This window comes from Phoenix dactylifera, chromosome 17, assembly GCF_009389715.1.
Source record: "Phoenix dactylifera cultivar Barhee BC4 chromosome 17, palm_55x_up_171113_PBpolish2nd_filt_p, whole genome shotgun sequence".
Classification (NCBI taxonomy): Eukaryota; Viridiplantae; Streptophyta; class Magnoliopsida; order Arecales; family Arecaceae; genus Phoenix; species Phoenix dactylifera.
In genome coordinates this window covers 2,489,849-2,517,047 of record NC_052408.1, presented here as the reverse complement: position 1 = coordinate 2,517,047, position 27,199 = coordinate 2,489,849, and the positions used below count along the sequence as shown (strand labels likewise).

General features: G+C 43.4%; 1 protein-coding gene across 1 annotated transcript; it reads left to right on the top strand.

Annotated features, from left to right (window-relative positions):
* The first annotated feature begins 535 nt into the window (after nt 1-535).
* LOC120104165 (60 kDa jasmonate-induced protein-like) lies at nt 536-2,378 on the top strand. The gene has a single exon (XM_039114750.1). The coding sequence runs from the start codon at nt 624-626 to the stop codon at nt 2,148-2,150; it is 1,527 nt and encodes a 508-aa protein (XP_038970678.1). The 5' UTR covers nt 536-623; the 3' UTR covers nt 2,151-2,378.
* The last annotated feature ends 24,821 nt before the right edge of the window (nt 2,379-27,199 follow it).

Below are 27,199 nucleotides of genomic sequence, written 5' to 3'. Positions count from 1 at the left end.
GTTGCCACCCCGATCGAGGATGAGGCCGAGTTCGAGGTCTGATCGGGCCGGATCATGGGGCCAAAACATTAATCTTTTGTACGCATCCAGTATGGTGATGCTGGTGGTCATTTTTTAATGGTCTCAAGATATCAAAAGTCTTGGTGATAGAGGAATCACTCACATCAAAACAAAGGGCTCATCCCGGTCGTCGGAACACATGAACATTAATCTTTTGTACACATCCGGTATGATGATGCTGGTGGTCAATTTTTAATGGTTTCAAGATATCAAAAATTATGGTGGCAGAGAAATCACCCACATAAAAACAAAGTGCTTGAGTCCCGGTTGTTGGAACACATGAACATTAATCTTTTGTACACAACGGTATGATGATGCTGGTGGTCAATTTTTAATGGTTACAAGATATCAAAAATCTTGGTGGCAGAGAAATCACCCACATAAAAAAAAAAAAAAAAAAACAAAGTGCTCGTCACAAAGGGATGGCTACTTTCAAGAGAGAAATCATCCAAATTGGAAAACGCGGTCTTGGCTATAAATTGGGTCCAAGGGGGCTTCGGTATCTCCCTATCTGATCGCAGGACAGCTGATCAACAACAGCCAGTCGAAAGTAGTGGAACCTAATGGCGGAATTCACGGAGGAGTTCCACGTGGAAGCGAAGAGCAACGGGTGGGCAACTTACAGGCAGCTCATCGAGCGCTTGCGCCGTCGATTGGAAGCGACTCGTTCCCACGATCGTCCTGTGCTTCCTGCTCAAGAGAATCCACCTACCCGATGGTTCGACCTCGTGCTGCGAACCTATTCTCATGAGATCACGCTGAGGATCCGGCGGGGCAACCTCTACCTGGACGCCTACCGAATGGAGAACTCTAACCGGTGGTTGGAGTTTGGGAGGGATCCTGCTCCGCATCTGATACCAGGATCCTCCTTCCTTGGCTTCGGTGGGGAATACAACGACTTGGAAAATGCTGCCGGTCAGAGGAGAGAGGCCATAAACCTTGGCCAGCAGCAACTCACGACCGCCGTAAATCTGCTCGCTACCTCCACGGTGCGCCGAGAGAGGGCACGGTCGCTGATCATCGTGATCCAGATGATCTGCGAATCAGTTAGATTCATTCGTATCTCCGATCATCTCTTGGACACATACCGCGACGGTTCGCCAGCCCCTAACTGGATGCAGAATCTAGTGCACGGCTGGGGAGACCTCTCTGAAGAGTTGCTGCGCCAGGACGCCGATGCCGAACATCGCTTCCGACTTTCACAACCCAACCGAATGGCAATTTATAACGCTTTAGAGGCGACAGCGCAAATTGGCATCTTGCTGCGTCCTTGCCTCGGGCCTCGAAGGATCCCGCGCATGCCCCGCGACGATGGACCCGTCCGGCTTCCTCAAGGACGACCGCTGGTCGAGGTGTTCTTTGTGCGCATCGACAACATCGACGACGAGGACCCAGGCGAGCTCTACGGCTGGATAACGGTCGCCGACGGATTGCGTACTCAATACATCTGCAACCGAGCAAGAGACAATTATGAATCCATCCGCCCGGGCCAGTTTGCTTTGCTGACTGGCCCAGACCGAGCCATATCAGCCCTCGGGAGCTTCACCATCGATGTAGATCTCAAGGATAGGGATGCTGACCCGTCTCCAGATGACGAAGTCAGCCGCGGGCAGATCTCGTGGAACGCTTACGACACCACCAACGAGTACGACAAGGCTCTGCTTTCCCGCGTTGACGGCAAGTATGGTTCGATAACAGTGAAGTACGCGGTGTTAAGCGATGCGGTGGCGGCCATTCTGGAGGTCACGCTCATAGACGGAGATGGGGAAGACCCAGCCGAAGTTTATGGAGGACTTGCTGCTCTCAATGGTCTCGGTGAAAGTGAGCTCTTCCGAAAGGGGTCGGACGACTACATAGAAGTACGTCCTGGGCAGCGCATCCCGTTGTTGAGGTCCATCGTAGCAGTGCCGCTGAACTCCTCCCTCACAGTTCGAGCGCTTCTGTATGATCACGACACCGTTTCTCACGACGATGAGATTGCCAACGGCACTGCAAAGTTCCCTGTTCAACTCTCCGGTACATCCCAGGAGTATATTTCTGGCAAGAACGGTAAAATTCGAGTGAGGGTGACCTGGACCATGGATATCTGAAGTCATATATATGCTACTATATATGGATGATAATATGAATAAGCTTGTGGTGATTATGCGTGTTGTCATCATGGCTGTCCGCTTGCTTCCTGAGCATTAGTATATGTAATGAGTCCGAATCCTCCGCAATGTATGTGCTTTCCCTAGCAAACACTAAGTTTGCATAAATAAATAGTAATCTTGCAGAAATAAACATTGCATAAATGATAAGGCTCAAAGTTGGACTTATTACGGTATTTGTTGGGGGGAAAAGTGGGTTACTTGGCGCATATGGTCGGAACGCCCAAATCTGGCGGCAAGCACGGTCTCGACGAGCGCAACCTCGGCACGCACGGTCTCAACGAGCGTGACCTCGCCAAGCTCGGTCTCGGCCGGGCAAGGCTAATTGACCTCGAGGCCAAGAAAGACCCAGTCAAAAGCTGAGACCAACTCCAACCCCGACGAAAACCAAGCCGACCTCTACGTCGTAACGCCTACATAAAGAAGGAGTCATCAAGTCCGCCACATTCGGGATCAAATCCCGCAACCTCCGCCACAATGGCTGTCAATATTTGAATCTACACAATCTCAACCGATCGCCAGCTAGCCCGAAATCTCGGGCCATCTAAGGGCCTTCGCCGGAACTTCCGGCCAAAGGCTTTTTGCAGGTCCGCCAGAGACAGCCGTCCGCCACCGCACCGGCAGCAGAAGCGCCTCCTCCTCGGCTCGCGGTCGTCTTCGGTCCAATTTCCAGCAATAGTTGGCGCTAGTGGAGGGTTTCTCAACCTCGAGAGGTAGTGGGGCATGCCTCATTCTCACCAGTCCGGATGGAGTGGTCGCGGAGCAAGCTTTACGCCTCGAGTTTCCGGCCTCGAACAATGAAGCAGAGTATGAGGCGCTCATTGCCAGACTGAAACTGGCAAAGGAGCTCAAGGTTGGCAACCTAAAGGTCTTTAGCGATTCCCATTGGTCGTGAGCCAAATCCTAAGAGACTTCGAAGCAAGGAAGTCGTCAATGCAAAAGTACCTTCAGAAGGTGCGGGATATCACCTCCATGCTAAATAATTTTGACATCCAGCACATCCCTAGAGCAGAGAACGCGAGGGCTGACCTGCATGAGCGAGCTCCCGAAGACCACAATGCTCGAGTACCTCAAAACACCAAGTACCGAGGAGCCGGAACCAGTCCTCTGCGTTGAAACCGAGCCGAGCTGGATAGATGCATTTGTCGACTTCCTACAGAATGAAATTCTCCCCGATGATGAGCTCGAGGCCCGCCGAATCAAATGCCAGGCTTCCCGATACCTCTTGTATGAAGGCAAGCTCTATCGCAGGTCCTTCATGTCTCTGCTCCTTAGATGCCTTCGCCCCTCGGAGGCGGATTTGCCATGCGAGAAATCCATGAGGAGATATGCGGAAACCACCTAGGAGGTCGAGCCTTGGCCCTCAAAATTCTACGCCAAGAATACTACTGGCCTACACTTTAAAAAGACACCGCAAGTTTTGTTCAAAGGTGTGACTGATGCCAGAGGAACGCTAACATTCAGCGCCGACCCTCAGTTCCACTGACCTCCATCAGTGCTCCCTAGCCGTTTGCCCAATGGGCAATCGACATCTTGGGATCGTTCCCCCAAGCTACCAGACAAAGGAAGTTTCTTATTGTCTCCATCAACTATTACACCAAGTGGGTCGAAACCAAGCTAGTGGCCCAAATCACCGAGTCAAAGATGCGAGATTTCGTCTGGAAATCGATAATTTGCAGTTTTGGACTCCCCCGCGTCCTTATATCCAACAACGGCCGATAGTTTGACAATGCCCGCTTCAGAAAATTCTGCTCCGAGCTCGGCATCGACCATCGTTTCACCTCGGTCGCCCATACCCAGACTAATGGAGAGACGGAGGTGACAAATCGGACAATCCTTCAAGGTCTTAAAGCCAGACTGGATCGATCTAAAGGGCAATGGGTCGAAGACCTATACAATGTCCTCTGGGCCTACAGAACCATGTTTCGAATCCCTATCGGTGAAACTCTATTCAACCTAGCCTATGGAATGGAAGCAGTCATTCTCTTGGAGATAGGGCTTCCATCGCCAAGGGTAGAGAGCTACGATCACTACAAAAGAAAGGATATCTTCCGGCGCTTTTTTTGGTCTTTACCGACGCTTTTAAGCGTCGGTAGATATCCACCCAATGCCCCCCAAAGCGTGGGTAAGACGTTGGGTAGGTGGGCGTGGGCTCGATCTATGCCGATGCTTTTAAGCGTCGTTCATCCGCGACCTAACTGACGCTTAAAAGCGTCGGCGAACTTAAACCGACGCTCCAAATGGTTGGTTTCTGTCGAACTAGGCCGACGCTTAAAAGTGTCGGCTTATGGTTCTTGACCGACGCTATAAAGCGTCGTTAAAGGCGTACCAGATTTCGTGCCACTTGCTATTTCCGATGCTTAAAAGCGTCGGCAATAGAATTTTTAAAAAAAAAAAATTCGTAAAAGCAATTTTTAATACTCTGTATACATTAAATTCTAACAAAACAAATACACTAAATCACATAGATAACAAAATACACATCACAAATAATAAACTTTTCATTCAAAATATTCATATTATCATATTTGATTACATTGTACTTCAAAAATATTCTAAAAACATACATCTCAAATTCCTAAGTACACAATCTACGATGTATCAAGGGTCGACGGCATCATCATCGAGTAGATGAAGTATCAGCAATCTACAAGAAAAAAATACTTTAGAAACTAAAAATACGAAAGTCATCACGCTCATACAAGAATACATTATAATTACATAAAATATTCAAATAGATTTAGTTATGTACCGGAGGAGCAAATCTCTGCAAAAAAGATGAAATATGGTCAAGCTGATCCTGCAAAGATTGTATCTTCAACTCTTGGCTCTGTTTCAACTTCGCCATATCAGTCATATGACTCTGCCTCATCTTCTCTATCCTTGTCTCATATGACTGCTTTATCTGTACCATCTCTGTCTTCAAACTACAAACCTCTGCAGTGCTATTACCTTGTCTGGCATCTTGGGTATATCGGCTTACTGCAGACAGCTGAGTGGAGGTAACTCCGACACCGTAACCCCTCACGCGACCATAACGTTCTGGGCCTATCAATTCGGCATAGACCTAAGCCTCGACGCGACTGGCCGCGTCGGATGATGATGACTCCCCGACGCACTCTGAAATAAGAGTTGTGGCTCTTTCCTATATCTCTCTCAAAAAAAAAACAGTCACATTAATATTTTAAAAGAAGTAAAATTAATAAGAAAATTTTGAACAAATAAAAAATGAATACATACAACTATATCTCTCGACTCGTCCCGGACAAAGCTGCCATCTCGGTGAGTGTGGGTCATCTTATAAAACTCTACCTCATCAGGCTCCCTTCCATGCTATACTATCTACGCATACGGAAAATATATTGGCATACTATATATCATGATACGTGCTATATGTTAGTAGAGTTTCAAATAGTTTCAAAAGAACTTACGAATTTATTTCTACGTCTCGTATAACTCTTCGAGCCTGAAGTGTGAGGAACTGCTTGAGATGCTCGTGCAGCTCTGCCAATATTAGAATATGTCTGCCAAAATAAAAGCACACAGTATAATATGATTCAATGTATATATTTACACATAGTACAATATACGTAACCTGTCCTCTTTCAGAAAACCAGTAGTGAACAAGCTCCCTCCACTACTGAGGGTATACATCAGGAGGAGTCACACGAGCAACCTCCTCCTCTGTCATACCCTCGCGCTTGAAGTCCGTCTTCAATTTTGCTTTATATTCTTTCCATTTGCGGTTGAGGAACTTTAGCACCCAATCATGACTCTCTGGAGGGAGTACAAACTTATCCTACAAAAAGATACAGAATGTTATAATAATATAGAACCTCAAAAGTAAAATTATGGTAGTAAGCAAATTAACACACAAGAGGTGTCAAATTAAAAAGAACAAATTCAATTCATTACCTATATAAGTCTAAGAAGCTCAACCTTATACGAAGGAAGCATGTCATTTCACTTCGTATAGTTGAGCGGACACAGCTGACCCTTGCGTGCAACCGATCCTAAAAAGCTTGATAGAAGACTTCCAGCTCTATTGATGGGTTGCCCCAATTCATTGCATCGGATGATGATCTTCTCACTTGGAGGAAGCTTCCACACATCCTTTGCTTGAGTGGGTCCCCGTCTCGTCCTCACCATCCCTTGTCCATCTATTAAAATTAAATAAAATATGTCTTAAAAAGTTGAAGACAAATATGAACATAAAATATGAACTTTAAATCGAATTATCCTGGATCCGGAGCTCATCCTCCGGGCAATCAGCAGGAGGCTCGTGTTGAGATCCTGACTCGTGCTGCTGGTGCTCACATGGCTGCTGGGACTGCAGGGACTATTCAGAAGTAGATCCCACCTGAGAATGCTGGAACTCCACATCTCTAAATCGTCTCCCTCGGGGCATATTGTTACCTGGTATGCACAAAAAAGAATCAATATTGGTTAAATGATAAATTTATACTAAATAAAGTTCCCCACCATCTTTTGCTCTTATTTTAGTTTAGTGAGTTCCCCACCATCTTTTGCTCTTATTTTAGTTTAGTGAGTTCCCCACCATACTGCATGCTGCGCGTAATGCAATCGATAATTATGTATCTCACTTGCAAAAGCAAAGTTTCATAATTTACAAGCATTGGATTGTGCTTCATTGCTTGGTCTGAAGTTGCAAAAAATGAATGTTACCAATTTGTGTTAGCATCTAGAAAAAGGATGTTAAGAAGGCTTGGAAAAAAAGTGGGGAATTTGATTTATGATAGCCACTTCCCCCTTTTCCCCTAGTAAGAAGAGAGAAAGCCACTTACAAGAAGAAAGCTCATTCAAGATCCTCCTAATAATTGGGTCTAAATAGCCAGCGAGAAAGGACTGTGAATAGAAGCAATGCTTTTAGCACAATCAAATTACCGAGCCCTTAGGTATATTCTAAATGCCAAACCCCACAGATTCAACAATTTTTCTGTTCCCAAAAGAAATTGATGATAACAAAGTATCAATGCAGTTAGCCTTTCAAATTCTTCCATAATTTTAATATCAACCAGCAAGCTTTATACTTTGTTTCACTAATGTCCGGTATACAAAGTGCAAATAAACAAAAAAATAAAAAGATTACATGCGGAATTCTTATGAACATTGTTTTAAAAACAGCCACTACAGCAGCTATAGTGGCCATTATATAGATATTATGTGATTGTAGACATTATATAGATATTAGCATGACATTATGTTGTTAGATGGTTGATATTTTCATTGCTTTGGCCTTGATCTTTTTTCCTTATTTGTTGCATGAAGTTGATATAAAATAATGATTTTTGATACTTCATAAAAATATATTGATATGTTTCAACAACCCATTTTGAGTACATGGTGCCCACTGTAGCACCTGCCATCTGCTCTTCGCCATGAAACCCCCTGGCTACTATGTTCCTGCAATCCACTTTTTAGTACATTGCTCATGAAGGATTTTAAAGAGTCCTTTGCTTCCATTTGAGTTCACTCCTTGCCTCTATCTACTCCTGAATGGAGATAAGCATTGCCACCTTTCCCTTTGAAAATATGAGTGTGATTGGAACACTTGTGTTTAGTTCATTAGTTGTTAAGGGTTTCCCTTTCTTGTGCACTTTCAACTTCTTGTAAATTATAAATGTAGATACTATGATTACATAATCCTAATACACAATGCATTGTCATATTTATCTACTTCAAACATTGTCGACCAATCAAATACAACAAAAAACTCCATCAGAGAAATAACAAAATTCAAATTGCAGCCACTCATCATCATCACCTATGTCATTTCCAAAAGCAAAGTTTCATAACCAATTTACAAGCATTGGATTGTGCTTCATTGCTTGGTCAGAAGTTGCAAAAAATGAATGTTACCACTTCCCCCTTTTGTGTTAGCAAAGTTTCATAACCAATTTACAAGCATTGGATTGTGCTTCATTGCTTGGTCTGAAGTTGCAAAAAATGAATCTCACTTAATTGACATACTAACACAAATTTATGTTGTTTTTATGTGGCTGTGGTCATTTGGTCAAATAGTGAACCAGTTGGATCTCAAGGTAGTATTATCTAAACCCTAATTATGCTTTTCTCTTTTCCCTCCAATATGAATCATGATCTAGTGATTTGCACAAATGACTGTGAATCTGAATTGGGACCGAGCTTCTTGATCAAGATTTCTATGGTTCATAATACTCATGTTTCCTTCCTTTGATTAAAGGTTCTTGGGGAAGCTGGGGGGTTGGATTTGTTCACTGATCCTAGGCCTATTAATCTCCAAGGAGGAAAAAAGTCCAACATGATTCAGGCCGGAGAGTGTTGGGTTGATAAAAACGGTACTCAAATGGGCTTACAAGCCTATAAATCCAGTAGAAAATTTAGTCCAAATCTTGATAGATTATCTAAATAGGCTCTTAGGAGAACTGATTTGATACTTAATTTTTTAACTTAGCCAAATAGCAACAAAATAATAAAAAATAATAATTGTTCAATGTGCATCAACGATCATACTTATCAGGGTTGCCGCTCGATCGAGGTTTGAGGTCTGCTCGGACGGCGCCGGAGAGGAGGGAGGAGGAGGAGATCCTCGGGTGGAGGCAAAGCTAGAGTATCAGTAAAAAAAGAAAAAAACACCCACGAACACACAAACAAGAAGAGGCGGAGGAGGAGGAGAACAAGCAAGACGAGAAGGAGGGAGAAAAGGGAGGAGGAGAAAAATACCTCAGGTGGAGGTTGGGGTTGGTCGTTCGGCGCTGGAGAGGAGGGAGGAGGAGAGGAGGTTGGAGTCAGATGCTCGGCACCGGAGAGGAGGAAGACGGGTGGCAAAGGCAGCGCCGAAGAGGAGGAAGACGGAAGCTAGGGCAGTGCCGGAGAGGAGGAAGACGGAAGCTAGGGCAGTGCCGGAGAGGAGAAATAGGGCAGAATGAGGGAGGGATCGATCGGGGTCGGACGCTGGGTTTTAAGGGTTTCTAGCCTTAGACGACGCTTAGAAGCGTCGTCTTTGATCGACGCTTATACACGTCGTGTTTACTCGACGCTTATAAGCGTCGTCTTAGGCCGGGGACAACAATGACGCTTAAAAGCGTCATCCTAGGTCCAGTTCCCACGCTTCCCAGCAACGCTTTCGCTAGACGACTATGACGACGCTTTTAAGCGTCGTTGATTCTTCAAAATGCCGACGCTCTTAAAAAGCGTTGGCAAAATTTAGCACAACAGAAAATTTTGCCAACACTTTTTCCTAGCGTCGGCAAAAAAGGGTCGGCTTTTTCTAATTTTACTGTAGTGGATGCAGACTCGAATTCACCGCGACTCCGAAACAACCAAGATCTCCTCGAAGAAATGAGGAAAGCCGCTCGAGTCCTCATGGCGGGATACCAGCAGAAAGCGGTACAATATTACAACTCTAGAGTGAAGGTCAAGCTCTTCAAAGTGGGTGATCTCGTCCTGAGGAAGATCGAAGCATCTCGGCCTACGGAGCAAGGGAAACTTGCCCCGAATTGGGAAGGACCATATCGAGTCGCCCAGGTCCAACGGCCCGGAGCATATAAATTGGAGTCCCTCGATAGAACCCTCATTCCCCGAAGTTGGCACTCCGAGAACCTCAGGATGTATTATTAGTAAAGCCCTTTTTAAGGGTCTTCAATATTTGAAAATCCACCTAATAAGATATTCTTCAAAGATTTCTCCTAACCATTCAAAACTTCTTCTAATGATGATCTGCTTGTGAACCTCAGGATGTCTCTAAAATGTCTCGAATCATTTGGGGAGACCTAACAACGCTCGACCAAGCTCGGGATAATCCGACCAAGTTCGGGATGCCCCACTGCGTCGACCGCGAGCCAAGTCTCCCTCAACCTCAGGTTCTATCTAATGATGCCCCGACCAAGTTCGAGACGCTCCGCTGCGTCGACTGCGAGCCAAAGCTCCCTCGACCTCGGGTACTACTGAACGGAAATCCAACTATAGCTCGGGATGCCTAAGGAAAATACTACAGGTCGAAGGGCACTCAAGTTCCAACGGCCGAATAACAGCCCGGCGTCGACCTGCACTACGACTAGATCCGAGCCTGAAGACTTAGTAAAATTCTTCAAAAAATGTCGGAATCACATTTGAAAATAGGCGACGCGTGAAGTCCCGCCCAAACAATTGAAGACAAAGGATTCGTCGAAAGCACAAAAGACAAGTTCAAAGACACAACAAAATTGAAGACCGCATGTGTTCTATTGATAAAAAGCCATAAGGCTAAGTACAAAATATTGGCTCTGAGGCCGACCCACTTAGCCGCACAATGGCTTCAGTGGCCGACCTCGTTTACAAAAAGAAAAGAGGAAGGAAAAGCTAAGTCCTAAGATATCTCTGGGGTAGCGATGATCTCGACATCGACCTCGGGTTCTCCCACTAGAATCGCCCCGGGATCCCCTACAGGAGCAACCCCGGGATCCTCTGCTGGAGCAGCCTCGAGAGCGTTTGCTGTAGCAGCCTCGGGTGAAATTTCACAGGCTGCCTCGGGAGCTACCTCGGACTCAGGCTCAACGGGCACAGGAGCAGGGCTGTCCGGAGCATCCTCGCCTTTAGCGACCCCAAACAGACGAGGTCGAAAGCTGCTAAAGTCAAGCTTGGGATATACCCTTTGCGCTTGAGCCCGAAAATCCTCGAAGCCCCGGATGAGCCCGTCAATAGCCTCCTCCTCCAGCTCCTCATGGTACTCTGCTGACTTCCGAAAGATCTGCACTGCGTTCCAAGCTTGCTCCGTCAACTTCTTCTCCCGAGCTTCAAGCTGCTCGATCTTCAGGCGGAAGACTCCCAACTCATATTTCTTCCCCGCGAGCTCAGAATGGGTGTCGGCCAAACGTGCTTCAGAGGCACGGAGCTCCGACCTAGTCAGAGCATGCGAGGCCTCTTCCTCATCAAGGTGCTCGGCCTTGGAACTAAGCTCGACCTCGGCAGCCTCCGCCCTCACAGTGGCCTCCATCCGCTTGGCCTCGGCTTCGGCGAGCTTCTTCTCAGCGAGCTCCTGCCCCTTCTGACTCTTCCAAGCCAGATTCTGATAGTTAGCCAACGCAGAGGCTAACACATCGATTTCGTGGAGGTGCTGCAACGAAGGAAAGCGATGGTTAGCCGAGGTCAAAAACTTAAAAGGACATGAAAGTGAAAGTACGAGAAAGACTTACTCGGACGGCGGAATAGTAGGCCTGGTCGACAAAATCACCGATCTCGCCAGCTTCGAGCTCGGCTCAGTCGGCTGGAAGCAACGCTCCACGGACGACCTTGCGAGCGACTTCGCTATTGCGGAGAGCTGAGTCATCCTCGAAAACCAACCACTCGGGGTAGTAGAGCCTCCTCTCAGGGCGATCATCAACCCCTGAAGAGCTCGGGAGATCAGGCCTTGAAGAGCTCGGCGACGGAGCGTGCAAAGAACTCGGGACCCCGAGACCGCTGCCCGGCTCGGGACCCGAGAGCCGCAGATGGACGACCTTGCGGGCATTTGGAGGGCCCGAGGTCGGGCGGGCACAGGCCGCTGATCCTTCTGCAGCCTCGGCAGAAGCTGCGCGCTTGGTGGGGGGAGCCTCTTCTGATCTAGACTCCCCAATCCTCTTCTTACTGTTCTTCCGAATGAGCTGGAAAGTTTCTGCCTCAAGATCTTCGACCTCCACAGGGGAAGAAGTTGAGGTCGGCCTAGGCCTCTTCCTGGATGAAGGACGAGCTCCACCAGCCTCGGCCACTCTCTTATTGTACCTAGCAAGGAGGGCCTCATTGCTGGACACCATCCCTGCGATCTTTGAAAAAAAAAAAACTCAAGTATCAGACCAACCCTAAAAAGAAAGGGAGGAAGAAAAACAGAAAAAATGAAACGAAGAACGATAGAATGAAGGGAGGAGCAGTACAACCGCCCTTACCCCCAGGACGCACCGAGCTCAGGCCAACGTTTATCAAGGTCTCCTCGCTCAGGAGGTCATTCAGAAGGATATCCCCCTTTAGACCGCGAAGAGCTGCAAGGATTTTCTGCTCGCTCATGGTTAGTTCAGGGGTCTTATTATTGGTCTTAAGTATCGGCAGGCCCCACGACGGGTTGAACCCCCACGGATGCTCGGAGGAGAGAAAGAAAAACCTCTCCTTCCATCCACGGATGGAGGAAGGAACACCTCGGAACAGCGGCCTACCTCTTCGAAGGATAAAGTACAGCCACCTTCCGTCTGCGGGGTTGGATTTCAACATATAACACCCGCGGAAGACGTTTACCGAGGTCGGTATCCCATGAGCAAGGCAAAGGGACAAGAAGCCAATGATTATCCTCCACGAGTTCAGAGCGAGCTGCGCTGGGACGAGACGATACCTCTCCAGGAGCTCATTCACGAACCCGTGCAGGGGGCATCTCAGGCCGGCTCGAAGTGTTTCCACATACACCCCAACCCGGCCTGGGGGGGTCTAGTAACTCGGTCCCATGGCCCCGCGAACTCAAAGGCGAACTCACATGGGAAGGAGAACTGGGTTCGAATCACGCCCAATTCTTCTTCAGTCAGGTTTGACCCGACCCCATCTGGACCATGGCTCACCTCTGGCTCGACCTCCTTCCCACGAGAAGGAGCCCCAGCAGAAGATGAAGCACTGCCCGACATTTACCCCGCTCACGAAACAAATAAAAAAAGAAGGGGAAAGAAGGGAACAAAGGAAGAGGAAGAAGGATGAAGAAGAAAAAGCCAGCCTCCGAGCAAGCGTGATTGAAGAACCTACCATGGTCATCATCGAAAGCACTGACGGCTAGAAGAATCACCGGACAGCACCCCGAAATACCTTCAGGAAGACTACACAACAATCAGAGTCAAGGAGAAAATGAAGAAAGGGGGAGACGAAAGCTACGACGGCCAAATGAAGATTCTAGGACTGAACTGGGCTTTATATAGATTCCTCCAACGGATAGGATCGACGAGAGCAAGCCGCGCCTCTTGCCCAGATCACGCCACGTGCCGGCCTCGAAAACCGAACCAGTGAATCAACCTGGATCGTCGCTTTAAAAGCAGAATCGAAGTAGCCGTCTCTTCGGGCACTGAAGTCTCATTATGAAGCCGCAGTTCAAAATCACCTCGAAGAGCAAAAAGCTGCCGCCTCGTGCTCTCATTAAAAACGCCCCAAAAAGCGCCTTTTTCCTCCTTTTCGAAATGACAAAGTAATGTGAAACAGAATTAGCTGCTTCGCTACTTCCTTCACCCGAGCCCGTGAACGGCTCGAGCTCGGAAATCGGAGGTAGTGTTGGGGGAAAAAGTGGGTTACTCGGCGCATATGGTCGGAATCCCCAAATCTGGCGGCAAGCACGGTCTCGACGAGTGCAACCTCGGCATGCACGGTCTCGACGAGCGCGACCTCGGCATGCACGGTCTTGACGAGCACGACCTCGCCAAGCTCGGTCTCGGCTGGGCGAGGCTAATTGACCTCGAGGCCGAGGAAGATCCAGTCAAAAGCTGAGGCCAACTCCAACTCCAACAAAAACCAAGCCGACCTCTACGTCGTAACGCCTACATAAAGAAGGAGTCATCAAGTCCACCACATCCGGGATCAAATTCCGCAACCTCCGCCACAACGGCTGTCAATATTTGAATCCACACAATCTCAGCCGATCGCCAGCTAGCCCGAAATCTCGGGCCATCTAAGGGCCTTCACCGGAATCCCCGGCCAAAGGCTTTTTGCAGGTTCGCCGGAGACAGCCGTCTGCCACCGCGCCGGCAGTAGAAGCGCCTCCTCCTTGGCTCGCGGTCGCCCCTGGGTCCAATTTTCAGCAACAATAATTATATAATGAATGAAAAAAATTCTTATTGAATAAACAAATCAAAGTGATGTGTAATTAGACCTACACCAAAAAAATAATAATAATTTGACTTTGGTGGCTCAAGCCAATCCAATGAAATTGAGGATCGAATGGGTCCGGAAGTTTATAAGCCATCACATCACATAGATCCACCTTGGTCCTAAAATATTACTTTGGGGAAAATATTGACCAACCTCTTCGTGACATCGGTATGAATCGACCTCAAACAGCTGAGGAGCCGACCAACGGAGGTAAGCGACCTCGTCTCCAATCGAGAAGTCAATCGACACGTGCCGATAAGGACTAATAGTCTTGGCAATCGGCCGTCGTAACGACTGGCTATTATGACAGCTTTGCCTTCGGCATGCGGTCAGTACCGTACGCCGCCCATGCCGAGGCTATACTACTTGCCGCTGCCTGGCGACTAGCGAACACCATGCCGACCCAGATAATAAAAAAATGACTCCTCCATATAAAGGGGTAGTTCGAAGGACTCAAGTACGCTCTATGACATACATTATGCAACACCATTCACAGAGAACCATACTCTAGTGAAGTTTTCTCCCTTCTCTACTTTTGCAACTCTATTCTGACTTAGGCATTGGAATGTCCCCACCAGAAACTCTCTGAAGTTTTCTTTTTGTTGTTACTTGGATTTATCGAGCTTAGTGTATTTTCCTTTTGCTCGGGTATTCTGAGGTCTCTGTACAAACTTCTAAAAGTAATAAAAATTTCTCCAAGTTCTTAACATCGGTTTAGACTAAGTTGTATGTGCATAACTTACTTTTTTGTTTGAGTTTGATTCATCGTACCAAACTTCCTTTCTTTTGATGCCTCTTCTTAGGCTTAATTCTGATCAGAGGATCGGCTAGGATCCCTAGCTAATCTTGGGTTCCCCATATGATTTTCTGGAGTTCATCTCTAGATATGCTTCAAATTTTGAGTGAACTTGGCTTACAGAGGTCCCGAATATATCCGAGGTGTCACCATAGGAGTAGCCGATTTTGTTACCAAACTTTCCTTGACCTCAGAGGTCTTAGGTCGGGGCCCAAGCATTTCTGGGGTGTCCTTTGTCTTATCTAAGTCGGACATACTAGTCATAATTGTTCGATCTAAAAGATAGAAATATAACAAGAAGATCTTTATTAGAAATGAGCTTAGAATATAATGGACCTTATTGGCAATATATAAGCAGGTTTTCAGAGTTTCAAGTCCGAGGGATCGGAGTACTGTCGAGATGCTCCAGCCTATACATCCCTGGTCTATTGCTTTGGCCATTTGGTATGGACCTTTCTAATTTGGACTCAGCTTCCCGAGTTCTCCTAGTTGTGATGCTTCAATCTTTCTTAAGACAAGGTCGCCAGGTCAAAAGAGCTTACTTTTGACTCTTGAATTGTAGCAGCGAGTTACCTTCTGTTGATATGTTGCTTTGAGCCCGTTCTCTAGTTTCTTCTAGAAGCTCAAGATTGGCTCAAAGCTGATCTGAATTTGTTTGGTCGTTGAAGTTTTCTACCCAAAGTGATGGAAGTCCGATCTCCAGTGGAATCAATGCCTCTGTTCCAAAAGCAAGGTTGAAATGCTTTTTTCCAGTAAGAATTCGATATGTCGTTTGATACGCCTATAAAACATTATTGAGCTCTTCCGTCTATAGTCCTTTTGCTCGGTCCAATTTTACTTTCAGCCCTGTAGAATTATTCGATTGGTCACTTCGGCTTCTCCATTAGTTTGGGGGTGCACTATCGAAGTAAACCGGTGATTGATTCCAAGCTCAGTGCAAAATTTTTTGAATCGAGCATTGCCGAATTGATGCCCATTATCTACGATGATTACCTGAGGAAGTTCGAACCTAAAAATTATAGCCTTCCAAATAAAGTCTTGAGTTTTTATCTTGGTAATCCGAGCTATTGATTCTGCTTCCTTCCATTTGGCGAAGTAATCTACAACCACGATGAGAAACTTGCGCTGCCCAGTTGCCATTGGAAAAGGTCCAAGAATATCGATTCTCCATTGTGCAAACGGCCAAGAGGCATGGATTGGTGTTAATGGTACCGCTGGTCGTTGTTGGATGCTTGCATGGCGTTGACATCAGTCACAATTCTTGACAAAATCGGCCGCATCCTGCTGTAAGGTCGATATAGTGCATACTCCATAATTACTCCATCTGGGCTAGTAAATATGAGTTCGACCTCTCTGCCCCCCGAGCTTGATGACCCATCCACGTACAAGACCCATGGCTGCTCGGTAGTCTTCTTTTTCTTACAATGCTCAGGAGGATCTTCATTAGGAATGGTACATTCCACCGGAAAGTCAGCCAACACTTGTAACTTGATTGATGGCCGAGGTCGATATGGCACGTTGGTTAATTTGGCGTGTATGGCGCGTTGGTTGTGGAGAGTGACAGCTAGGCTGAATAGGTTATAGTCAGATTGGTTCCAGCCGTATTGTTGTTTGTTGTAAGCCCTGAATTATCATAGTCAAGGCTTGCACTTGTTGTACAAGTAGATTAAATTGCTCAATGTTCATAGGTGCAGCGAACTGTACTAGTGGGGCATGTTTCGGACTCTGCAGTAAACCTCGTGAGGCTAAAGCTCTGTGCTGTGAGGCATGGAATGCTCGAGGACTTCTTCGTGACCTCATGATGATAATTTCTCCTTTCTTTAATATCGGTATAAGGCTTTTTTTCTAGCACTAATCTGTTGTTGCTAAATTCTGAACCAAGGCTCGCTTTGAGGTTAGTAAGAACCGAATTGAATGAGGTCGGATGAGACCAAGATGAGGAAGACCTGGTTGCCTTCGAGGCTAATCAGCAAGAAGTCCACTTGCCGGAAAGTTCCTGATTTGGCGTGACGTGCCTTAATTGCAAGGTAACGATCGGCTGTACGTTAACAACATGAAAACCGTCTCGCGTGAGCAGCACATGGCGATAATTACATCGATCGTGCATTGACTGCAATGTTACCATAATTACCGGTCTTTATTAGCACGAGCAAAATGGCACCTCGGTTTTCACCGAGGTTGTTTACCTTGGTTAATTGTTTATCTTAGTTAATACCAAAGTCAAGGAGGTCGGTCTAAGCCGAGGTCTAGATGTTCAATATTTTCACCATCAATATATATATTATGTATTCCATTTTTACTTACTTAAAGCTTATACAGAAAAATAGCTTAGATGTCACTAATGGATGATAAAAAAAAGTTGATACGGAGATGATAGACCTCGAACTCCTGCGGGGCCACCTGATTTATTGTTAGTTTCCATGTCATTGAATCCTTTTACAAGTTTTAGCCGCCATATCATATCATACACATACTAAGGCAAAATTTCCTTCTGCATAAGAACTTAAGCTTTAGCCGTCATATCATATCATACAAGACTAATACACGTAAACTGAAGTGGTAATACTTAGTGGTAGAAGATGAGAAAAGTTAGATGCGTGGAGGAGGGGGTGGAGAGATACAACGAGTCCTTGAAAAGACTCGAGAAACAAACGAGGGAGGGTATTTGGCCTTGGAACGCTCCGGCATCTGGAAGTCGTTAACGTTGAGCCTCCGGTCAGGCCTGGTCGAGGGGAGGAGCTCCGTTCGAGGGTCGGTGGACTCGCAACGGAGATCCATCTCTGTGGTGGTGGGTACTGGAGAGGCGACGATCTTATTAACAGCAGCTAAAAGAGAGAGATTTCTCTCCCCTTATTTTTCCTCCCTTATTGGTTTGGAGTGCACTCTATGAATATAATTTGAAGTATTTTAGGACTCTCTTTTCATAAGAAGAAAAGACTCTCTCTCTCCTTCTCTCTCTCTCTCTCTCTCTCTATTGGACTCCACACCAACGAGGGAGGCAAAAAACTTGCCCGTCTCTATCTAGTTTCTCTCTCGGTAACCAACTAGGATTTCCTTCTCCTATTTCTGTCCCGTTGTCCCCCGAGGTACCTCTTCTTTTTTTTCGCTAAAGCCGAGGTACCTCTTCTTGAGGAAGCAAATTAATGTGCAACAATATTTAATACTTAATAAAATAGGTGGGATAGTAAATTGCCCCCTCCAAAGATAAGCAAACGCACTATAAAACTATCTTAGATAGGGTTTGGGGTTTGTTATCTTCAGAACGAAAGAATGATTGATCTTATTCCACATAAACAGTTGAATTGCATTTTGCACAAATTTTAAAGCACTCTAATTTCTATCTTCCATCCACCTCTCAAAGTCGGCATTAAGCTTGCACAGCTTTCAAAGCACTATAAGCTCTATTTTCTATCTGCTTGCATTGGTTTCAAAGTGGATGTTATGTGATCCAATAGTTAATGTCGTAAAAAAGAAGAGTCTTTCTTTCCTCCAAAGATACAACCCAAACCCTCTTTGATAAACAAATATGCAAGTTGCAGTTGAAAATTTTTAACTTTAAAATCATGTTTTCATCCGTTTCTAGTCATAAAAATTTTAAGAACTAAAGAGTTTAAGAAGTTCTTTGATTGTTAGCACAAGAAAAGGATCAAAAAAATATAAGATGATAAGAAAAGAAATATGAATTAAAAAGATTCTACTCAAAATAAAAATTATAATTTCATGATTTTACAAGTCTTGTAATTTTTTACACATCAAATATTTGGACAAATAAAACAAAAATAATAATTTTTAAAATTTCATTCATTGAAACCATAAATAATAATCGCAAAACAAGAAAAAAAAAATATGGTAAAGAGAAATAGCTCTTGACGAGACCAAGGGCATCATTCTTTTCTAACAATGTATATATGATTGTCCAAAAAAAACTTTTTGAAAAGGAAAACAAAAAGTATCTCTTAGGAAAATAAAACTCTAGCTGGATTTGAAAGATAATTTTTTATATTATTTTTCTTCTCCATCACCCAGGTCGTGGAAAACTCAATTTTTACCAAAAAATCTGATTTTCCAAATTCTTCTCGATGTAACTAAATATCACATCACCCTTCGTCGCCTTTCTTATCTAATTTGTCTTTGCCACGCCTAACCATCAACAAAGCGTTATAGCGAATTTAAAAAGTTAATAATGGATGTTTGATTTTTGACATCTCTTTTTTTTTTTTCAATATAATCAACAAAACTGAGCAAAGTTTTTTGAACCGCTACCTTGAAGTTTTTGCCAGCTAGTTAAAAATATTTTACTTCAACAATAAAATAACAAACCCCAAAGTGATCAAATTGCTGCTTGCAATCACCATTTGTCATGCCTCCGATCCGAGTTTACGAACCGGACATTGCATCAACCACCGCATACTCATAAGAAACTTTTTCCATGAGCATTCAAGACATCTCATCATGATATCATAATCAGACGGCAAAAATAATTTAAATAATAACGTTCAAATTCTAATTAAATAATAAAATTAAAAGTCTTACAAAACCAATAATATTCCAAAATCTTGCATTAACTCTAAAATTAAATCTAGTCTAAATAAAGATGTCAAAATTTTGTCTCTAATCACTTTCTTAAGATAAATTTTTGAGTCACACTAGTTCTTCGGATCTGTAAAAATAGTAAGAAATTATATAATGAGCTAAACAACCCAGTAAGCAATGAAAATTTTAGCTAGATAAATCAAGCAAAAAAATAACAATCATAATACTTAAGCATGCGAAGTACTCAATTCAAAACCAAATCTATACACTATCTAGTATTTCAAATTTCAAATTTTGTTTATAAATCATTTTTATTCAAAACATTAAGTTCATCTCGATAGCCATGAACCATGACAACATATATACTCTGTGGCTAGGCCAGAATCTAAGCTCATCAAAGTGTCAATGTATAACCCCCACTTGTAGAGTATCGATAAGCCAGTATATAATCTCCACCAGCGGAGTGTCGATATCCACTACAAAAAAAAATTATCTTTTCCGGCGCTTTTTAGAGTTTTTAACGACGCTTATAAGCGTCGCTACCTTCCACGCCGACGCTTTCAAAAGCGTCGCAAAAGCATTAGCAAATAAAGAGTGAAAAATTTTTTTATCGATACTTTCAAAAAGCGTCGGCAAAACCAGAAGCTTTACCGACGCTTTTAAGCGTCGGTCCATCTTAGGGCTTTGCCGACACTTATAAGCGTCAGTCCATCATGGATTCCGTCAACGCTTATAAGCGTCGGCAAATCTCAAGATCGACCGACGCTTATAAACATCAGCCAATATTTGTCCTTTGTCGACGCTTATAAGCATCGATGGAAGCCAACAACCCACCGTGCCAATGGTGGCGTGCCGTGCCATTTTTGTATTGCCGTGCCATGCCAGATGACTCTAATGGCGCTTTAAAGCGTCAGTAAAGCATCGGTATAGTTTTTTTAAAAAAATCAATAAAAAAAATTTCAATTCTGTATACATTATTTAGCAAACAAATACATAACAAAATTCAAATGTCACAAACAAACAGATAATTCAAAATATTTATATTGTCATAGATGATTATATTTTCATTGTCAATTTACATTTACAATGTGCTTCAAAAACATAAAAAATATACAGATCAAACTCTTAAATAAACAGTCTGCAAGGTATCAAGGGTCGTTGCCATCATCATCATCATCTCTATAAGTAGATGAAGTATTATAAACCTACAAGAAAAAAATAGAAACTTTAGAAGCTAAGAATACGAAAGTCATTAAACTCATACAAAAATACATTATAATTATGTAAAATATTTAAATAGATATAATTATTTACCTGAGGAGGGGCAAAACTTTGCAATACAGATGAAATCTGGTCAAGCTGAGCCCTTAAAGATTGTATCTGTGTCTCATGGCTCTGCTTCAAATCTGCAATATCGGTATGATAGCTCTGCCTTATGTGCTCTATCTCTGTCTTATGGCTCTGCCTCATCTTCTGCATCGCTTTCTCAAAAGAGGCATTCAGACTAGAAATCTCTGCAGTGCTACTACCTTGTCTGGCATTTTAAGTATATCTACTTACTGCAGACAACTAAGTGGGAGTAACTCCAACGCCATAACCCCTCACTCGACCATAACGCTCGGGTCCCATCAATTCGGCGAACACCTGAGCTTTGATGCGACTGGTCGCGCCGGATGATGATAACTCTCCGACGCGCTCTGAAATAAGAGATGTAGCCCTATCCTATATCTCTCAAAAAAAGTCAGATGTTAATGTTTGAAAAAAATGAAACTAATAAAAAAATCATTGTACAAATCAAAGATGAATCCATACAACTATATCTCTCGACTCCTCTCAAACAAAGCTGCCATCTCGGTGGGTGTGAGTCATCCTATAGAACTCTACCTCACCAAGCTCCCTCCCATGCTCTTCCATCTACAACAAGAGGTATATTGGCAAGCTATATATCATGATACGTGCTATATGATAGAAGAGTTTCAAAGAGTTTCAAAGAGTTTCAAAAAAACTTGCAAATTCAGCTTTACGTCTCGCATAACTCTTCGAGCCCGAAGTATGAGGAACTGCCTAAGATGCTCGTGCAGCTCTACCAATGTCGGAATATGTCTGCGAAAAAAAAGTAAACAATGTAATATATTCAATGTATATATTTACAATCTATATTAATAATAAATACAATATAAAGTATACACAACCTGTTCTCTTTCTGAAAACCAGTAGTGAACAAGCTCCCTCCACTGATGAGGGTATACATCAAGAAGACAAACACGAGCAACCTCCTCCTCTGTCATACCCTCATGTTTCCAATCCGCCTTCAACTTCTCCTTATTTTTTTTTAATTTGCGGTTGAGGGACTTTAACACCCAATCATGGCTCTCTGGAGGGAGCACAAACTTATTCTATACCAAAGTAAAGAATATTATAACAATATTAAATCAAAAATTATAATTATAATAGTAAGCAAATTAACATACAGTATGTATTAAATTAACAATATCAAATTCAATTCTTTACCTGTATAACACTAAGAAGCTCAACCTTATACGAAAGAAGCATATCATTCTACTTCGTATAGTTGAGCAGACACAATTGACCCTTACGCGCAACCAATCCTAGAAAACTTGGTAAAAGGCCTCCACCCCTCTTGATGGGCTGCTCCAATTTGTTGCATCGAATGACAATCTTCTCATCCTCATAAAGCTGCTACACATCCTTTGCTCGAGTGGGTCCCCATCTCGTTGTCACTTTTTCCTGTCCATCTATTAAAATATAATAAAATATGCATTAATACATTGAAGGCAAATGAATTAAAATAATTAGTTTGTAATATAACTTAATATATGAGCTTTAAATCAAATTAGTATAGATCTGCAAGTCATCAATAACAACATCCTCGCCTGAATAATTGTTAAGACTGGGACTCGTGCCGCTGGGGCTCGTTGGCCTGCTGCGATTGCAGGGCCTAATCAGAAGAAGATTCTACCTGAGACTACTGGAACTCCACATCTCTGAATCGTTTCTCTCGGGGCATGTTGTTACCTAGTATGCCAAAAAAAACAATATCAATTAAATAATAATTGAACAGTAAATGAATTGCTAATAAATAACATCGTAAATTTTTCTTACCATTTAGAAACTATACTCTCTCACTCAACATCCGTCCTAACCAAACTCGTAGTATTTAGTTCATCAATTGGCACAACATTATAAGTCATATACTGAGTATAAGTCTCCGCATCATCACAATCTTTCACCAAGTTATGATACCGAGTTGTGTCATCTTCAGAATGTATAGGTTCCTCAACATACATAGAATCAGTAATTGTATGCTCGTCGCCTATTGCAGCTGCTTCTTGTCCTCCAATAAAATTTGTTAAATTTCTAATACTATGTCCAAGAACATCTCTAAGTAAGCCCCTTATATCATCTTCTCCTACAGAATTTCTTTTCTTGTTATTGGATCCAAAACTAGGAGTGTGTTCTATATACGAGGGTTCGTTACACAAAGAGGACGATATGAACTCTCCATGAAATACCCATTCAGTATAACCCTTAAGAAAACCATTCCATACTAAATGTTCTTCAACGGTTTTTGGAGCGAGAGAAGAACAATTTATACACTTTCGACATGGACATAAAATCTTTCCATTCATATTAGATTTTTCAAAAGCAAATTTAATGAAATTCTGAACTCCATTCAAATATTCGGCACTAGATCTCGACATATTTATCCAACTTTTGTCTATTCTATTAGGATAATGATTGAACTACAATTTATTTAAAAAAGATAAACAAAATTAGGGTATGAAAAAGGATGGCATAAAATTTATTTGACGAAAAGATCAAAAAAGAGTATGTTAATGAACATGCGGCTTTATATGTCCCTTATATATCTCGTCATTAACTACTTATGCATAGAAGTCATGTAACAAGGTTAGCCAACCATTTCTTTAAAGATTTAAGATATTGATCTTGGTTAAGCAGTTTTAGTCCCAAACACAAGCTGAAACAAGGGCCCATAGATGATAGGGCTGAAAACAAATTAGGTAATTGCAGTACTCTCCTCTACATACACGAACAAAGATATAGCCCCAAGACTATCATCTTTTTCTCTAAAAAAAAGGCAGAGAAAAAGGAGGATATAGCCCCATGACAATCAGTTGAAACAAAAATGGCTTCAACAATATTGATCGGAAAACTGCTTCTAACACCTATCTTTGGAAGCATTAAGAAGCAGGAAAAAAGGAATAGCAAGGCAAATAGCTTCCAAGCAAATGATCATGCAAACAGAATTAAAATGGGTTAAGACTAGGAGACAGTTTTTACCATACAGACTGTGTATCAAGCAAATAGAATTAAGGCTGCAAATGGGTCGGGTCGACCCGTGACCCGACCCGATCCGACTCGCGTAGACCCGACCCGACCCGAATTTTAGGATCCGCGGATCCGGGTCGGGTCTAAAAATTGGATTTGAATCATTTTCTGGGTCGGATCTGGGTTTACAAAACGGACTTGACCTGACCCGAATGGACCCGAAGAGAGAGAGAGAGAGAGATAGAGGGAAAAAAAAAGCCCTAAAGCGAGTAGGGTTCAAGCATGGAAGGATAGCAACAAGCATAGGTTCATAGAATCCAAAGGAACCTCGGCCCGTCAGGATTTTCTCTAATTCTATTACACTGTTGATACCTCTGATGTATCGGTAGCTGGTTTTTTTTTTTTTCCTTCAGTTTTCTGGTTTTCGTTTCTTTTAACTTTTGAAGGGAGAAAGTGGGGGAACACTGAACTGAATATGGGTCATGTGCCAGTTTTCTGCAATGGAATTGGATTTTGGAAGAAGGTCTGGGATTTTTTTTTGCCCTCGTGAGAGGGGAGCTGGGAGACACCAAGTTCCGTCCAATCAGTCATATAGATAAAAAATAGTCTGATATGAAATTTGGCTTGTAGACAGACTTAGTTAGTAAGTCATGGGTCATCTGCTCAGACTGGAGGTCAATTGCAAGTCTTTCTGAGTCATGGGTCACCCCGCGCCTCATAATTATGATATGACCAAATTAGATTTGCCCAAATTTTTTTCCAAAAGCACACAAGGAGTTGACCCGAACTCGAATCCGGATCCGACCCGATCTTCAACCGGGTCAGATCTGGGTCTAAAATTAGGATCCGAACAAAAAATCGGATCGGGTCGAGGTCACTCAGGACCCGACCCGTTTCGATCCATTTGCACCCCTGAACAGAATGGAGGAGAGAAGATGTTGATGGCGCAGGATGGTAAAAAATAATTAAGAATAAAAGGGTAAGAATAGGTGGGGTAATAATTAGGATAAAACGAGGCAGAGAAACCAAAAATTACGAGGTCGCAGTCAAGTCTTGGATATGCTTTCAATCTTTCAGTCCTCATAAATCCATGCACCGATGCTGGACGCCATGCTTAATCATTCTCTGAGTGCTATAATAGAAAGCTGCAACCACTAATATATTTGTGTGGTGACGGTCCAACAGTGTCCCGCACCTTGGACTCGTCCATTGTTTGATTGCAAAGCCGTGATTAGCACAGAGCACCAACTTGGGACTCTAGAGTGCAAATCCAAATCCTTTTTGTTACTATTTTTCAAAAGCTAATTAATCTTTGTCCTTGTTTTTCCTTCTTTCCTATCAATTTCATCGTGCAATACACGTACATTGCTCGTGTAATACTCGTCACAACGAAAATGAAATCAGAAAACAATTGATGGGAACATCAGAGCCGTTCGTTCAGACGATCGCACCATCAGAGCCACTCGCTCGCGTTCGCACCAGAAATTGATATCATTGTGGCTGGGAGATGATCTTGAGCCACCGGTTTGAGTCAGGCCCAGATTGGATCCATTTGAGTCTGCTTCATTTTTATTTTCTATATTTTGCTTTTGTTTGATCGAGTCAATTAGGTCATTTGCTTTTAGTCAAGTCAATTTGGTCAGATGTTTTGTTATTAGACAAGTCATTTGGGTTAGCTGTTAAGTTATGTAATTGGGTCGAGTGATTGGATCGATTTTGGTATATAATCAATCAATTGATTGGGTTAATGTAAGGGTCTAAGTTTGGTATGTCATTAATTGATTGACCTGATGTAAGGCCTATATAATGGTCACCCCTCTCATGAATTAGGGCATTGAAGAATTGAATAAAATCTAGCCTCCCTTTCTCCTCCTTCCTCCTCTTCTCTTCTTCTCCTTTCTCCTCCTCTTTTCTTCTTCCTCTTCTCCCTGTAGTGGTCCTCCATCAACAATCCACAACATTAATAATCCAACAAAAAATTTGCATCAAACATCATCAAAATATTGTAATTAACACAAAGCATACCTCGGGAGGAGGTAGAGCTCAATCGGAGCTTGGGGCTGGTCGGTCGATGCCGGAGAGGAGGGAGGAGGGAGGAGGGAGAAGATCCTCGGGCGGAGGCGGAGCTCGATCGGGACTTGCAGCCGATCGGTCGGCATTGGAGAGAAGGAAGGAGGAGAAAATACCTCAGGCGAAGGCGGAGCTCGCGACGAAGAGAAGGGAGGAGAAGATCGATTGGGGTAGGGCTAGGGCTAGGGAGGAGGAGATCATGCCGAAGAGGGGTCGCTCGGTGGTCGCCGGCCGAGAGGAGGAAAAGGGGCTAGGGCTTTTGAGGGCATCGATCAGGTTGGGCGCTGGGTGTATTTCGGGTTGGGGGAGTTGGACTCTGACAACGCTTATAAGCATCCTCTTATGTCCAGGCTTCCGACGACGCTTATAAGTATCGTAAAGGTCCAGGCCTCCGACGACATTTATAAGCGTCGTCTTAGGGTGGCATACACTCCGATGACACTAAAATGTGTCGGCTAAGTGGTTAGGAGTCCGATGACGCTTTTTAGCGTCGTCTTATGGATTGCTGAAAGCGTCGACTAAGCAGGCAGGAGTTCGCCGACGCTTTTAAGTGTTGTCTGCTTTAATGCCTGCCGACGCTACTTAAAAGTGTCAGCAAATTTTGACCCTATAGCCAAATTTACCAACGCTTCTACCTAGCATCAGCCGCTAGAGGTCGGGAATGACCACTTTTTCTGTAGTGATCCCAACGTACAACCCCCACTGGCAAGGTGTTGATATACCAACGTATAAATCCCACTTGCAGGATGTCGATATACCAATGAATAACCTCCACTGCCAGGGAGTCGATATACTAGCATATAACCTCCACTAGCAGGGTATCGATGCATAATCTGGTTGCGAGTTTAAATCCATTTCGAAGCAAAAATTCGTTTTCTCAAAGCATATTCAGTGTTCCAAATCATAGGATACATAAAATCATACAATATCAAAATCAATCGAGCATAATCCATATCAAAATCAATACGTTTAATTAAGAATTATACAATATTCTAGAAAGAAGCATATATAATAATAAAATATTATGCATCAAGTTCATAAATCAAGAATTGTTCAATTAAGAAAATATTTATAATTTGCCGATAAGTCTAGAAAAAGAGTTGCATTACTTATCTTGCTAACAAATCCAAAGTATCAGTCCAATCAATTTGAAAAATTCTTCTAAGATTTTGGTATTTAAAAATTATATTTCTATCAAAATTTATTATGATTATTCCAAGAATAAAAATCCTAATTTCAATACTCTTATAGGGCTGACCTAACGGAAGTGCCCGGAATCTCGGTTGCTCTAATCAAGGCAAAACTCATCTGATCATATTCAAACTAGGGTACAGATGGTTTAATAGAAATCGAAGGCGGCCAAATCTAATAGTATCCAAAAAGGGGCCAAGATGGAGGTTGGTGTGCTGCTCGTCGAATATAGATCAGGGCTCTT

Bases quoted from the DNA above. Each gene is read 5' to 3' on its own strand.
- LOC120104165 (XM_039114750.1), top strand. From the start codon at position 624: ATGGCGGAATTCACGGAGGAGTTCCACGTGGAAGCGAAGAGCAACGGG.